Genomic DNA, 17658 nt, shown 5'->3' with positions numbered 1-17658 from the left:
CATATGGCACTGTAGATAGTTTATCCTGATTATTTTCTAAAACAGCTCCTTTGTCCTAAGAGGCTCTAAACCTATTTCCTATATTCCCAGACCCTAGACATCACAGACAATAGGCCTGCAGGTCTCCAGTTAACAATCCTCACCTAAATCTAAGGACTGAACCATCTGAGAAATCCCAAGACTGCCCTGAGAGCTATGGGGATGGACCCCCTTCGCCCCTCAAGCTTATGGCGCCTCCACTGAGCTGAGGCTCTGAGACCAGCTGGGGGAGAACATGCAGCCCTGAGCATGAGAGGACCCACAGACAGAATGAGCAACTGAACTTGCGAGTTCTCTCCGAAATGAAACAGAAACATACTATGTTAGCTCTTCTGCTTTTTGGGGAGGCTGCTGCCCACAAAAGACTGGTGTGGGACATTGTTATGAGTCTGCAGTGAGGTACAGAGCCAGAATAGAAGCCATCATAGTCTGGTGACAGCATTAGTCTATACCTTTCTGATGAAGGTAAAGGAATGTCTGTCCACAATATAGTCTCAGTAACTAGTTTCACAAAATCAAAAAGTGTAACCAGTACCTGTTCATGATCCTAACGCAGAGTAGTACAGGTGTTTGCATGTAATGTTCCACAGCTGTGTCCTTGTTGTACCCACTCACGAGAGACCTTCAGTCAAATTCATTCCCTCTCTACCACACAGACCATTCAGAGGGACACGGTTCCTTCCCAAACAGTGCCTCCCTTCGTCCCCACGCCAGCACACACACTCACATGTCCTCCACCGTGATGTCTTTCAGGATCTGACAGTAGTCCACATTCCACACAGCCTGGTCATCCCAAACCTTGGAGGCCAGCAGGATCGCCCCTAGAACAATCCGCTTCCAGTTGGCCGGACAGATGTCTATCTCTGCATACGTTAAAAGTCTTTCAAGGTATACCTGGGAAGACATGAAAATGCCAGAGCTAAAGGACTTGACTTGTTTTTGTCCTACATGCTAGCATATATGTAGGACAAAACCGCCTGACTCCATTTTAACAGCTACTTTAAGCAGGGATTTATCCCCTGATCATACCTATTTTTAAAAAGTCAGAGGGCTCAGCTAGTGTGATGGGAAAGGGACACCGTCCATAACTGAATAGTGTGGATGTAGCTGGATCACAAAAGACTGAGGCAAGCACAAACTCCAGATACCACAGGTTAATTTCTCACTCATATCACATCAACCACAATATCAATACAGATTCAACACACAATAGTACAAATTTCAACAAACAGTGTCAAAGGAACAAAGAGATTCTTCTCTATCTCGTAAAGTTCTTATTTTGAGGTAATTATTAATTTACACACAGCCATCGATAAACCTATTTTTTATTATTGTGGTAAAATATACATAACATTTACCATTTAGCCATTTTTAAATGTATAGTTCTGCAGCAGTAAGTACATGCACATTGTTGTAAAGTCACTGCCCATCTCTGTCCCCAGAGCTTTCTCATCATCCTGAACAACTCCCTGATCCCCTTCCCCCAACCTTTGGCAACAACCATTCTACTTTGTCTCCATGAATTTGACTACTCTAGGAATCATTCAATATTTGTCTTTTTGTTCTGGCTTTTCTCATTTAGCATGTCCTCAAGGTTCATCAAAGTATGTAGCATATATTAAAATTTCTTTCCCTTTCGAAGCTGAATAATAATCAACTGCCTGTATATATCACATTTTGTTTATCCATTTTTCCATCAATGGACATTTGAGTTGTTTCCACCTTTCGGTTATTGAGAAACTGGTGTACAAGTACCTGTTTGAGTATCTGCTTTTGATTCTTTTGGGTACAGACAGAGAAGGAGAACTGCTGGATCATATAATTCTATGTTTAATTTTTTAAGGAACTACCATACTATTTTTCCATAGTACCTAGGCCACTTAACATTCCCACCAGCAATACACAGGGGTTCAAATTTCGTGATATCCTTGCCAATACCAGTTATTTTGTTTTCTGTTTTTTTTTTTTTTTTTTAATAATTGTCATCCTAATGTGTGTGATTTAGGTATTTCACTGTGGTTTTGATTTGATTTCTAAATGAAATAATTTTAGCTGAAGTTGGAAAATGAAACCCAGTAACATAAGATTTATAAACTGGCAAAATTTAGCTTGAAGACAGATATCAGAAATACCCACAAAGTGCTTTGCTTACTTTGGGTCACAAGGTAAGAATTTCTCTTGAAGTTTTCCTTCTATTTATCAGCATGTTTTATACTTCTCTGAGCCATGGAATTATTATTTCTATAGTTTATCAAACACATTTTATAAATGTGATGAAGGTAAAGGAATGTCTGGAACTACTGTATCAGAACCTTCTCACACCGTTGGTGGGAATGCAAGTTGGTGCACCCACTTTGGAAAACTGTGTGGCGATTCCTCAAAAAATTAAAAAATAAAGCTACCCTATGACCCTGCACTTGCACTACTGAGTATTTACCTCAAAGATACAGATGTAGTGAAAAGAAGGGCCATCTGTACCCCAATGTTCACAGCAGCAATGGCCACAATTACCAAACCGTGGAAGGAGCCAAGATGCCCTTCAACAGACAAATGGATAAAGAAAATATGGTCCATATATACAATGAAGTATTATGTCTCCATCAGAAAGGATCAATACCCAACTTCTGTATCAACATGGACAGGACTAGAAGAGATTATGCTGAGTGAAATAAGTCAAGCAGAGAGGGTCAATTATCATATAGTTTCACTTACTTATGGAACATAAGGAATAACATGGAGAATATTCAGAGAAGGAAAGGAAAAGTGAATTGGGGGAAATCAGAGGGGGGAGACAAACCATGAGAGACTGTGGACTCTGAGAAAAAAACTGAGGGTTTTAGAGGAGAGGGATGGGGTGAGCCTGGTGATGGGTATTAAGGAGGGCATGTATTGCATGGAGCACTGGGTGTGGTGCATAAACAATGAATCTTGGAACACTGAAAAAATAAAACTAAAGAAACAAAATGAATCATATATAAACTTTTAAGAACCTGCTTTCTAAAACAGATAAATCTAGAGAGTGTTAAATTTTTCATAGTTTATAATGTCCATAAAGTCTTAAATATCATGTAATTTTTTAAAAGGCATCTGGTGGGGGGCGGGGGCAGAGGATGTTCCTGGTTGGCTCCATCTGTTGAGTGTCCAACTCTGGTTTTGGTTCAGGTTGTGACCTTGAGGTCATGGCATCAAGCCCCATGTCAGGCTCCACACTTGTCCCTCTCCCTCTCCCCATCCCGTCCCCAGCTTGCACTTGCTTGCTCAGTCTCTCTCTAAAATTTAAAAAATATATATATATATTTTTTAAGATTTTATTTATTTATCTGACAGACAGAGATCACAAGCAGGCAGAGAGGCAGACAGAGAGAGGAGGAAGCAGGCTCCCTGCTGAGCAGAGAGCTGGATGCGGGGCTCGATCCCAGAACCCTGGGATCATGACCTGAGCTGAAGACAGAGGTTTTAACCCACTGAGACACCCAGGTGCCTCTAAAAAAAAATCTTAAAAAGGGAAAAAATGTTAACACAAATACACAAATAAAGATAATTATCAGTTAAATATCAATACTCATAAATGAGATGGTAAAGTCCATACCTGTTACGTCACCACGGTCTGGAGAGGAGATGCACTTTGGGAAATTCTGAAGAAACAGGGCAACTAACCAAATGACTGAGAGAAGTTCACTAAATGACATTAATCTGTCAATAGAAGCACAGGATAATGCCAGAAGCAGACTAAGAATTATATAACACAGGGCCCACAAGATGAGAATAGATACATCAGAGGTGGTGTTAAATCCCTGAACTTAACCCATGGCTCCCTGTGTAACAGAGAAGCGACTATGTGCCAGGCGCGGGGCCCATCACTGGAGACACAGGAGGGAGGTACCAATGGCTCTGGCTGCACAGTGGAAAATGGGCTGGAAAGGAGCACAGCTGATAGGCATGAGAGACTCCGCCGAAGTCGGGATAGGAAGATCAGGGTTTGAACCGGGGACATGACAGGAGAGACTGACAGTCCTATCAGACCAACCTAGAGTCCAGCGACCCCCGACAACGAAGAAGGTGAGCTGCTGCAGGAGACCTGAGGCTTCCAGCTCGTGCAGCTGGATGGGCAATGCCTTCTGAGACAGGGAGCCCTGTTGGGGGAAGACAGTTACAGGTGGACAGCCCAGAGGACGTTCCCCATTTAGGCGGTGCACACACACCTTGTGAAGCTCGAAGAAAACAGCACTCAGAAATGTGAGTATCTGCGGCACATGAACAGAATTAAGCATGGATCCCAAGGCCTGGGGAGACAGCTTAGGGAGAGAGAAAAGGAGGGGCCAGACCAGAGCCTTAAGAGCCCCTCCTGTTTTAACATCTGGAGAGAGAGTAAAGAGGCAGCAAAGGAGAGGGAGGAATAAAATCTGGTATGTTTTGCTCTTAAGATGTGTAATACTTTGGAGAAAAAGCTACAAGGCAGACAGAGGTGTTTCTAAGTAGCTGCATTAGGCTTACAATATTATACAGGGCTTATAAAAAGGAAATTGATCTCTTTCATAGTGAAAAATAAAAGATGTAAAAACACTTCAGGTAGTGACTGTGTGGGTAGAGAGGGGTGAGGAGGCCATGGGGGTGGGGTACTAAGAAGGGAGGGTAGGGAGAGAGAGGGAAAAGGGGAGAGAGGAGGAGAAAGAGAGGAAGGGAGGAAAGATGGAAGAAACGAACCTTAATGGAAGCGAAACTCTAGGCCAATAAAGAAAAGTCAGATCAGGGGCTCCTGCGTGGCTCAGTCAGTTAAGAATCTGACTCTTGATTCTGGTTCAGGTCATGATCTCAGGGTTTATGAGATCAAGGCCTGAGTCCTGCTTCACGCTCAGCACAGAGTTTGCTCTGTCTTTCCCTCTGCCTCTCCCTCATCTCTAATAATTAATTAAATAATTTTTAAAAAGAAAAGAAAAGTCAAACCATCAGCTAGCAGCTCCTCCACAGAGCTTCCCATGGTTCTCCTGATCCCTAAACCATAGGCAGAGAAGAGTCCTACACTGCCTCCAAAGCAGCAGGGGCTCCCTTTTGGCTTCTGTGGCCAGCTCGTACCAGCCAACTGTCTGTGAAACAGGTGCACGGTCAACACCCAGGGAGTCTGTCTGCCGCTCCCACTGAAACAGGGGTTCTTCCAAGATAGGGAGAGGGGGATGGCTGGCACTCAAATGTTTGCTGAATGAGCAAATAGATGAATAACAGTTCTTTTGCTTAAGAAGGGTTATTATTCCACTTTTAGTCCTTTATTAATGAATAAACAATTTTTTAAATCTTAAAAACCTAGACTCTTAAAGCTAACCTCAGATACCAGGTGTTCCCAAGAATGGATCAAGGGGGTACTATACTAAAAGCCAAAATCATGAGAAGAAATTACTAACATATTTCAAATTCCAGATAGCCAATAAACTGCTAAGAAGTCCATTCTTAAATATACTGGAAAGTAATGAAACAGGAAACCATTATAGGGCAGGTCTACATTGATGTACCAGCAAATTAGTTTGGGTGACCCTTCCACTTACCCCACACCCCCCTGGCTGTGTTTTTCTGAGTATAGTGTAGGTAGTTGCCTTCTCAGTCTCTCCACCTAGTAAACCCTAAGTTCCCTGAGGACAATGACCGCATCTCATTCCCACTTGTGTGCCCAGCATCTAGCCCAATGCTAGGAAAGGGTGTAACCTCAGAGTGCTTGATTCATGGACACATCACCCACGTTAGAGCTCTGGCTCTGGAATCTGGCAACAAGAGGGTACATTTTCATATGAGGGACTGAGTTAAGAATGAGGCCACAAAGAATGGCATCCCAGAAAGGGAACTGCATTGACAAAGGCAGAGTAGATTTAAAGGTGACACTGAGCCCATGGTTTGTGAGCCAGGTGTAGTAGTTCAGAGGAGGACTGAGTCCACTCTGCTGTGCCAAGCACAGAAAGGCAAGAAGACCTTCCAAGAAGCCCCAGGAAGTCCCACAGCATGGCATTCTTAACAACATTATAGCACCTTTGTGGGAGTTTCCAAACCTCTCTTGGTGAACAGCAACGGAACAGCATTTGGTTGTGACACTTACTGGTGAGAAAAAGTGGTCACTGACTAGAGCTCAACGATATTTTCAATTTTTGAAGATTTTACTTTTTAATGGCATTTATTATATTAAATGAGCAAAAAGAGTGGGCTAATGTTTTAGATCATGACTTTCGTTTGTGTGAAAATTGTCGTTCTTCAGGTAAAGATCCGGGCCAGGTCAAGCAAACTGCAGCCAGACTCTGATCTTGGGACCCCAGACTGCATCTTTTACAAAGGTGGACAACGAACTCTTCATTCTCCATCAAGAAGAGCTACACTTGGGGCGCCTGGGTGGCTCAGCTGCTTAAGTGACTGCCTTCGGCTCAGGTCATGATCCTGGAGTCCTGGGATCGAGTTCGGCATCCCACTCCCTGTTCCACGGGGCAGTCTGCTGCTCCCTCAGACCCTCCCTGCTGCTTGTGCTTGCACTCTCTCACTCTTTCTCCTTCTCAAATGAATACCAAAAAAAAAAAAAAAAAAAAAATCTTAAAAAAAAAAAAGAGCTACACTTATGGTGAGCACAGCATAAAGAATAGACTTATCAAATCACTATGCTGTACATGTGCAACAAATCCAACACTGTGTGTCAACTACACTCAAAATAATTAAAAAATTAAAAATTAAAAAAGAATCACAAAATATATAATAATACATAATAATACGAATTAAGAGCAGAAAACTAAGACTGGACCTAAGTAAGTCTTCAGCTTTTTAAAGCATGAGACAAAGGCGTCTGTGGAAACAATGTTCACCCTAAGACTCTATTCCTTTACACAGACAAGGTATGCAAATCTTGCCAAGCTTCCCACTGAAACAGATTCTCACTGGCTCAGTGCAAGTGGGCCGTTACTCAATTTTCTTCTTACCTACTTTATACCACAGTTAGTAGACTTATTAATAAGTATGTTAATGATATTTACAGTAACATTTAATACTAAAAAAGAACAAAAAGAATTCCATGTCTGATATTCCACTAGGGCTAACTAAAGGAATTAGGTATTACAATACACTCCATTACCAAGGGAAGGCAGCTGTTATGCTGGGAGATGAGGCATTCATAATAAGCTCCACTTAATAGCATGTAATTTAGCAGAACTTGTCAGTAAGGCCATATTCAAGGGTCAGCTTCAATTTCTTTAGTAAACTCCCAGTTGGATATTTTAGTTCTCTGCCAAGTAAAATAATAATTGATTTTGCCTAAACAATATTCTTAGACCATTCATTGCTAATAGGACAAGCTTGTTCAATTAAATTTTCAGATTTAAATTCATGAGAAGGACTATCCTAGGAGTCTCTAGAAAATACAGGTTAGTAAGCAATTATAGAGTAATGAAAAGCATTCAGCTGACTGCATGTAACAAAACTGTTCAAAAGCATGGGGGGGGGGAATAAAATGCAAACTCTTGGAATCAAGGATATATACTAAAACCTTGATGATAATGAAATTATTCCAAACCGATTTGAGAGCATTAATCTAGGACTACCAGAGAACACAGTGATGTAGGAGGACCCAAAGCTCACCTCCTCCCATGGGTACAATTAAGTAACACCCACATCAGTGTGAATAACCCAGAAAACAACCTGAAGACTGGCAGAACAAACTCTCCACAGCTAAATGTAGAGAAGAGGACACAATGAAGAGGGTAGCAAGGGCAGAGAAATGCTGGGAGCCAAATGGACTCACAGGGGCTGTCCCCAGGAGGGAGGGACGTATGGGCATGGAGACGGGGAGAGAAACAGACCCTCACACCAGGGAGCCTGCAGGGGAAACCCACAAGGGGAAGACACATCCTAGCAACAATAGGCTTTGGAAACCAGAGGGGCCAAATTTTGCAATTTCTTACAACCAGTGGGGCTTAACACCTGGAACTTTAAACATCAGTGGTCTCAGCTCTGGGAGAGTAGGCAGGGTAAAAGGAAACTGAGTCTCTGCCCTTAGCACAATAAACAGCCCCGCAGAAATACAGCAACAAAGAGCAGTTTGAAAAAACCATTAGGGGAGGAAGATTTGCTTACTAATTCAAGCATGTCTAGAGGGGCAGAAACCCTTGGGAGACTTCCCCAGGAACAAAGGAGCTGGCAGGGGCCATTTCCCTCCCCTGCCCCCTAGCCAAAACACAAGGGCATGTGCTGGAACCAGCACAGTGCAAACATGTTCCCACCTAACTTGCTTAACAGCATCCCCCACACCCCCACATTCTCCTGTGGACATGCCCCCTCCAGCCAGGCATCTGCTCCCACAGGAGGCCCAAGCAAACCTTGCTAACACTGTGTGTCCCAGCTGCTTCTGCAGATCTGCCTCCTCCAACCAGCAGGCCTAAGTCCCCAAAGCTAAGGTCCCCTACCTTAGTGGACCAGCACAAACCTTGCTAACAATGTCCACCTGCACCCACGTTCTCCTGCAGTCCTGTTTCCTCCAGCATGTTTTTGGCCAGAGCCCCTCCAGTGTGGTGCTACAACCCTGGCAGTGTGCAAAGAGCCCCAACAGGGACTAGCACAACCCCAAAGTGACTTCCACCCCAGGGACAGAGGAAGATAACCTCATATACCAGTCCGACTGTGACCCCAGCAGTGGCCTAAGGACAGATATCTGGTATGACTGCAACACCTCCTTCCCCTCCTCCCCGCCCCCCACACAACCAACACTTCTCAAGGGACAAAACAGGGAAAGCATCTGTCACTGGGTGCTACTACATCTCTGGCAAATGCCTGGGCTGACTCAACTCAAGCCCAAGGCAGTCCCAGACTGGCCTATGTAGGAACCAAACCTTCCCAAAACAAGCAAAATGAGACACTGCAGGCTACTGGACTAAAAGCAAAAGTGGCTTAGCCACAATAGCAGGACACACACAACACACCCAGGAGACCCTCCAGCGAAGCACCAGGTTCTGGGGAATAGGGGACACCGTACTGCAGGGCACTACTTCTTTACAAGATCACGACTTTCAACAGCAGGAGACATGGGTGACTTTCCAAAAACATAGAAACAGACACAGACACAAAATGAGGAGACAGGGGAATATGCCCCAAATCAAGGAAAAAAAAAAAAAAAACACAGCAAGAGAGTTAAATAAAACAGAGATAATATGCATGACAGAGAATTCAAAGTAATGGTCATAAAGATACTCACTGAACTTGAGAAAAGGGTGCAAGACTTCAGTGAGACCCTCAATAAAGAGACAGAAAACATAAAAAAAAGAACCTGAGATGAAAAACTCAACATCTGAAATTAAAAATACACTAGATGAATAGCAGACTAGAGGAAGCAGAACTGACCATCATCTGAAGGACAGAGTAACAGAAAGTAATTGAGCTGAATAGGAGAGAAAAAAAATAATAAAAAATGTGCAATGACATTCACATTACAGAGATCCCACAAGGAGTGACAGAAGGAAAATAAGGCAGAAAATTTAGTTTTCAGTTGAAAACTTCCTGAATCTAGGGAAGGAAACAGAAATCCAGATCCAGGAAGCACAGGGAGCCCCCAGCAAAATCAACCCAAAGAGATCCACATTAAGACACAGAGTAATTAAAATGGCAGAAAGTGATGACAGAGAATGTGAAAAGTAGCAACAGAAAAGAAGACATTTACATATGTGGGAAACCCTATAATCTGGTTATCGGCAGATTTTCAGCAGAAACTTTGCAGGCCAGAAAACAGTGGTATGATATATTCAAAGAGCTGAAAGGAAACAACCTGCAGCCAGTCCTTCAGAACAGGAGAGATAAAGAGTTTCCTAGACAAACAAAAGTTAAAGGAACTCACGACCACTAACAGCCCTACAGGAAATGTTCAAAGGGGATTCATTGAGTGGAAAAGAAAGACCATAAGCAGAGGTAAAAAAAAAAAAAAAAAAAAAGTAGGAAGCACAAAAGGAGTAAAATTAAGTATATCTATAAAAATCAGTCAAGGGGTTCACAGAATTAAAAGGAAGTAAAGTATGACACCACATACCTAAAATGTAACAGAGAGAAGAGTAAAGAATGGGTTCAAACTTAAGTGATGATCAATTTCATATAGACTGCTATATGCAGAAGATGTTATACTCAACTCTAATGGTAACCACAAATCAAAAACCAGTAATAGATGTTAATATACCAATAATAAAAATGTAAACATGTAAACATGTAAAAAATAAATCACTAAAGAAAGCCACCAAAATGTGAACAAAAAGAGCAAGAGAAGGGACAGAGAAGACTACAAAAATAACCATAAAACAAGTAAGAAAGTGGCATTAAGTCACTGTCAATAATTACTTCGAATGTAAATGGCCTAAACACTCCAAAAAAAGATACAGGGTGACAGAATGGATAAAAAAGTAAGACCCACCTATATGCTGCCGACAAAAACTCATTTCAGACCTAAAGACACATGAAGATTGAAAGTGAAGGGATAGAAAAGTATTTATCATGCAAATGGAAGTGAAAAGAAAGCTGGGGTAGCAGTAGTCATATATGACAAAATGAACTTTAAAACAAAGACTTTAACAACAGAAAAAGAAGGGCACTATATACTTATAAAGGGAAAAATCCAACAAGAAAATATAACAATTGTACATATTTATGCACCTTACATGGGAACACCCAAATATCTAAAGCAGCTAATAACAAACATAAAGTAATCAATAGTATTAATAGTAGGGCACTTTAATACCCCATTCACAGCAATTGGTAAATCTTAATCCAAACAAAAAGTCAATAAGGAAATACTGGCTTAGAATGACACACTGGACAAGATGAATCTGTTATATTCAGAATATTCCACCCTTAAACAGCAGAATAAACATTCTTTGTAAGTGCACATGAATTATTCTCCTGAATAGGTCATATATTAGGCTACAAAACAAATCTCAACAAATTCAAAAAGACTGAAGTCATACATGCATCTTTTCTTACATCTGCTATGAAACTAGAAATCAACAACAACAAAAAATCTGGAAACAACACAAATACATGGAGATTAAATAACATTCTACTAAACAATGAATAGATCAACCAAGGAATCAAAAAGGAAATAAAAAAATAATAACGACAAATGAATTTGAAAATACAATAGTCCAAAATATTTGGGATGCAGCAAAAGAGGAAAGAGGGAAGTTCATAGCAATACAGGCCTACCTCAAAAAGCAAGAAAACTCTCAAATAACCAACCTAACCTTACATCTGAAGGAACTAGAAAAACAAGTCCAAACAAGCCTCCTCCCCCCGCCAAAATATGAAGAAGAACCAAATAAAGATTAAGGCAGAAATAAACAAAATAGATACTACTAGCAATAGAAAAGATCAATGAACTCAGGAGCTGGTTCATTGGAAAGATCAACAAAATTGATATACCTTTAGCCAGCCTCACAAAAAAAAAAAAAAAGAGAGAAAGAGAGAGAGAGAGAGGAATCAAACAAATTCAGAAATCAGAGAAACAATAACCAGCACCACAAAAAATAAAGAATTATAAAAGAATATTATGAAATATTATAAGCCAACAAATTGAACAATGTAGAAGAAATGAATAAATTTCTAGAAACTTATAACCTCCCAAAACTGAATCAGGAATAAAAAATTTGAACAGACTAATTACCAGCAATGAAACTGATTCAGTAATCAAAACACTCCTAAGAAATAAAAGTCCAGGACCTGATGGCTTCATAAGTAAATTCTATCCAACATTTAAAGAAGAGTTAATACCTTTAAAAAAAAAAAAAAGAAGAAGAAGAAGAAGAAGAGTCAACACCTATTTCTCTCAAAATATTCCAAAAAAAGAGAAGAGGAAGGAAAGGTTATGAGACCAACATTGTCCTGATTACCAAAACCAGATAAAGACAACATAGAAAAGGAGAACTACAGGCCAATACCTCTGATGAACATAGAGGAAAATAGCGAACCCTCAACAAAATGTTAGCAAACTAAATCCAACGATACAGTAAAAAATCATTTAACACCATCAAGTGCAATTTGGGATGCAAGGGTAGTTCAGTATTTGCAAATCAATCAATGTGATACATCACATTAACAAAGAAAGAATAAAAATCATATGATCATTTCAAAAGACAAAGAGAAGGCATTTGACAAAGTACAATATCCATTCATGATAAAAATCCTCAACAAAGTACGTTTAGAGGAAAAATGCCTCAACACAATAAAAGCCTTATAAGAAAAACCCACAACTAATAATATCCTCAGCTTTTCCCCTAAGGTGAAGAATAAGACAAGGATGTACATTCTCACTTTTATTCTACATAGTACTGGAAAACCTAGACACAGCAATCAGACAACAAAAAGAAATAAAAGGCATCCAAGTCACTAAGGAAGAAGTAAAACTTTAACTATTTGTAGATGACATACCAGGACAATACATACAGAAAACCTGAAAACCCCCACCCAAAAACTGCTAGAATTGACAAATTCAGCAAAGTCAAGGGTACAAAAATCAATGTACAGAAATCTTGCATTTCTACACACCAATTAGGAAGCAACAGAAAGAATACAACCCCATTTAGAAGTGTACCAAAAACAATAAGATACCTAGATATAAATCTACCCAAAAAGGTGAAAGATCTGTACTCTGAAAACTATAAAATACTGATAAAGAAACTGAAGGTGAAACCAAGAAATGGAAAGACATTCCATGCTCATGGATTGAAAGAACAAATATTGTTAAAATGCCTATACTATCCAAAGCAATTTACACATTTAATGCAATCCCTAACAAAACAGCAACAGCATTTTTCACACAACTAGAACAAATAATCCTAAAATTTGTATGGAACCACAAGACACCAAAGTTATCTTGAAACAGAAAAGCAAACCTGGAAGCATCCCAATCCCAGACTTCAAGTTCTATTACAAAGTGAAATAATCAAAACAGTATGGTACTGGCAAAGAATAGACACATAGATCAACAGAACAGAACAGAAGACCCAAAAATAAACCCACAATTACGTGGTCAATTAATTGTCAACAAAGCAGGAAAGAATATCCAATGAAAAAAAGTCTCTTCAATAAACGGTGCTGGGAAAACTGGACAGCCAGATGCAAAAGAATGAAACTGGACCATTTTCTTATACCATACACAAAAATAAATCCAAAATGGACTAAACAACAAAATGTGAAACCTGAAACCATAAAAACCATATAAGACAACACAGACAGTAACTTCTTTGATGTCAGGCATAGCAAGTTTTTGTTTTAGATATGCCTCCTGAATCAAGGAAAACAAAAGCAAAAATAAACTCTTGGGACTACATCAAAATAAAAAGCTTCTGCACAGCAGAAGAAACAATCAACAAAACTAAAAGCCAACCTACACAACGGGAGGAAATAATTGCAAATGGCATATCCAATAAAGGGTTAGCATCCAAAATATATAAAGAATTTAGACAACTCAATACCCAAAAAACAAATATTCCAATTAAAAAAATGGGCAGAAGACATGAACAGACATTTCCCCAAAGGAGACATACAGATGGCCAACAGACACATGAAAAGATGTTCATCATCACCTACCATCAGAGAAATGCAAATCGAAACCACAATGAGGCACCACCTTAAACTTGTCAGAAAGGCAAAAATCAACAATACAAGACATAACAGGTGTTAGCGAGGATGTGAAGAAACAAAGAACGCTCATGCACTGTTGGTGGAAATGCAAACTGGTACAGCTTATGTGGAAAACAGCATGGAGGTTCCTCAAAAAGTTAAAAATGGAAATACTCTATATGATCCTGCAATCACACTACTGAGTATTTAGCCAAAGAACACAAAAACACTAATTCAAATGGATACATGCACCCCAATGTTTACTGTGGCATTATTTACAATAACCAAATTACCGAAGCAGCCGAAGTGTCCACTGATTGATGAATGGATAAAGATGTGGTATATACATACACAAACAAAGACACACACATACACAATGGAGTATTATTCAGCCATAAAAAAAGAGAATGAAATCTTGCCATTTGCGACAACATGGGTGGAGCCTGAATATAATGCTAAGCAAAATAAGTCAGTCAGAGAAAATAAATACCATATGACTTCACTCATATGTGCAATTTAAGAAACAAAACAAACAAGCAAAGGGAAAAAAAAGAAAAAGACAAACCAAGAGACAAACTCTTGGTTATCAGAGGGGAAGAACAAACTAATGGTTATCAGAGGGGAGGGTGGCAGGGGGATGAGTTAAATAAGTGATAGGGATTAAGGTGTGCACTTGTAATAAGCAAAGATGTATGGAATTGCTGAATCACTATATTGTACACCTGGAACTAATATAACACTGTAAATTAACTAAATGTAATTAAAATAAAAACCTAAAAGAACAAAAAAGTCTGAGAAACAATTACAGACAAGAGGAGCCTAAGGAGATATGACAACTAAATATAATATGGTATCCTGGATGAGATCCTGGGAAAGAGAAGGGACAATGGGTAAAACTAAGGAAATGTGAATAAAGCATGAACTGTAGTTAATCACTATCAGTTCTTTAATTGTAACAAATACACACATATAAGAGGCCAAAAATAATGTTATAGATGTTATATAATATTACAGATGTTAGAAATAAACTAGGTTTGAGGTATATGGGAACTCTGTACTATCTTCGCAATTCCTATATATCTAAAATTAAGAACTAACTCAAGAAAATGCATCAATAAAAATGAAAATGCAATATATGAAAATTTATGTAAAATACCTGAAGCTTAGAGGGATATTTATTAAATCCCCATATTAAAAAAGGAGAAATCTCAAATTAATAACCTAGCCTTCCACCTTAAGCTGTAATTTCTTTAGTTTAATTCCTGCTTGGGTATTTTAATTTTCTACCAAGTAAAATAATATACAATTGATTTTTCTAAACAGTATTTGTAAGTAACCAGAAGAAAAAGAAGAGCAAACTAGACCTAAGGTAAGCAGGAGGAAGGAATTAATAAAGATTAGAGTGGAAATAAATGAAATAGATAACAGAAAAATAGAAAATCAATATAACTAAATGTTGGTTCTTTAGAAAGATCACTAAAATTTATAAACCTTTAGCCAGACCAATCAAGAAAAAAAGAAAGAAGACTAAAATTAGTAAAAGCAGACATTACAATAGACTTAACAGAAATAAAAATTATAAGGGAATACTATAAACAACTATTATCCAACAAACTGGATAACTTAGATGAAATGGACAAATTCCTAAATGACACAAACTAAATGAAGAAGAAATAGAGAATTGGAATAGACTAATAATAAGGAAAGAGACTGAATTTATAATATAAAAACTTCCAACAAAGAAAAATCCTAACCAAAACGGCTTCAGTAGTGAATTCTACCAAACATTTAAAATCAGAATTAACACCAATCCTCAAACTCTTCAGAAAAACAGAAAGGCCCGGTGGTGTGCATTAAGGAGGGCACATATTGCATGGAGCACTGGGGCACTGTGTGTTATATGTAAACAATGAATCTTGGAACACTACATCAAAAACTAATGATGTATGGTATGATGACTAACATAACACAATAAAAAATGAAAATTAAAATTTAAAAAAAAGAAAGAAAAAGAAAAACAGCAAGGGAAGGAATGCTTCCTAATCATGAGGTCAGCATTATGCTGATTCCAAAACCGAAGAGATCACAATACACTCAAAGGGCAATATCCCCTACAAATATAAATGCAACAATTCTCAACAAAAATTAGCAAACCAAATCCAGCAACACATAAAAATAATTATATACCACAACCATGTGGGTAATTTATCCCAGGAATGCAAGGTTGGTTTTAACATATCAATAAAGTAAAGGAAAAACCACATGATCAATCTCAATACATGCAGGAGAAGCATCTGACAGAATCTAATACTCTTTTAAGAAAAACAAAACAAAACTCCACAAATTAGGAACACAAGGGAACTTCCTCAACTTGACAGAAGGCATCTATGAAAAACCCACAGCTAACTTACCCAACAGAAAAGGACGGAAAGCTTTCCCTACAAGATTTTGAACCAAACAAGGATGCGCACTCTCACTACTTCTATTCAACACTGTGCTAGAGGTCTAGCTAAGACAAATATGCCAGAAAAACCAGGAAAAACCATCCAGCTTAGAAAGGAAGAAGTGAAACTGTATCTATTTGCTGATGGCATGACCTTCCATATCAAAAATTCTAAGGAATCTAGTAAAATACTATTAGGACTAAAATGAGTTCAGCAATGTGGAAGGATACAAGATGAATCTACAAAAATAAATTATATTCCTATACATTAGCAATAAACAATCTGAAAATGAAAATTAAGAAAACAATTCCACTTACTATTACATGAAACAGAATACCTAGGAATAAATTTTATGAAGAAGTGCTAGACTTGTGCACTGAAAACTATAAAACTGCTTAAAGAAAATGAAGAAAATCTAAAAGGAAAGACATCCCATGTTCCCAGACTAGAAGACTTACTAGTGTTAAGACTAAAATAGTCCCCAAATTGATCTACATATTCAATGCGGTCCCTGACAAAATCCTAGCTGGTTTTGTTTCTGTTTGTTTGTTTGTTTGTTTGCAGAAACTAGCAAGCTGATTTTAAAATTGAAAATGTAAGGGTCACAGAATAGCTAAAAAATCTTGAAGAAGAACACAGTTGGAAGATTCAGAGAAATACTTTCTTTTTTTCTTTTTGAGAGAGATTGGGAGAGTGAGGGGAGGGGCAGACAGAGAGAGAGAACCTTAAGCAGGCTCCATGCCCAGCACGGAGCCCAATCACAAGATCTAAGGCAAAATCAAGAGTCGGACGCTTAACTGACTGAGCCACCCAGGTGCCCTGAGAGTTACACTTTCTAACTTCGACTACAAAGCTATGGTAATCAAGACAGTGTGGTGTGGACATTAGGAAATACAAACAGACCAATGAAATAAAACTGAAAGTCCAGAAATAAACTTGCCCATTTATGGTCAACTGATTTTTGACAAGAGTTATAAAACAATGCAATGAGGAAAGGACAGTCTCTTCAACAAATGGCACTGCAACAACTGGATATCCACATGCAAAGGAATAAATCTGGATCCCTACCTCACAAAAATGAGTTCAAAATGGATCATACCTAAATGTATATACCTAAATATAAGACCTAAAATTACATAACTCCTAAAAGAAGACATCAGAGTAAATCACATCACCCTGTGTTATTTAATGGTTTCTTAGATACAACACCAAAAACACAAAAGAAAAAATACATACAGATTGGGCTTTATGAAAATGAAAAACCTATATTGTAAATGATACTATTAAGAAAGTGAATGACAACAGAGAGAATAGGAGAAGATACTTGTGAATCATTACCTGACAAGGGACTTTTAAGGCAGAACATATAAAGAACTCTTACAATTCAATAATAAAAAGACAACCCAATTTAAAAATGGGCAAAGAATTTGAATAGACATTTCTCCAAAGAAGATAAACAAATGCCCAATAAACACATGGAAAGATGCTCAACACTTCACACCTACTAGAATGGCTAACATCAAAAAAGACAACAACAAGTGTTGGCAAGGATATTATGTGGGGAAAC

General features: G+C 38.7%; 1 protein-coding gene across 2 annotated transcripts in view; it reads right to left on the bottom strand.

The window, feature by feature from the left end:
* Window positions 1-17658, bottom strand: part of LOC111155590 (cyclin Y) — a 223229-nt gene that overhangs the window by 15730 nt on the left and 189841 nt on the right. For both annotated transcript variants that reach the window (XM_022515841.1, XM_022515840.1), the window contains one exon: window positions 767-933. In XM_022515841.1, coding sequence (XP_022371549.1) covers window positions 767-933 — 167 coding nt within the window. The remainder of the gene's footprint in view (window positions 1-766; window positions 934-17658) is intronic.

The sequence above is a fragment of the Enhydra lutris genome, unplaced genomic scaffold, assembly GCF_002288905.1.
Source record: "Enhydra lutris kenyoni isolate GAN:26980312 unplaced genomic scaffold, ASM228890v2 scaffoldscaffold42, whole genome shotgun sequence".
NCBI lineage: Eukaryota > Metazoa > Chordata > Mammalia > Carnivora > Mustelidae > Enhydra > Enhydra lutris.
The sequence above is the reverse complement of the archived record's forward strand: the minus strand, read 5'-3'. Positions and strand labels throughout refer to the sequence as shown.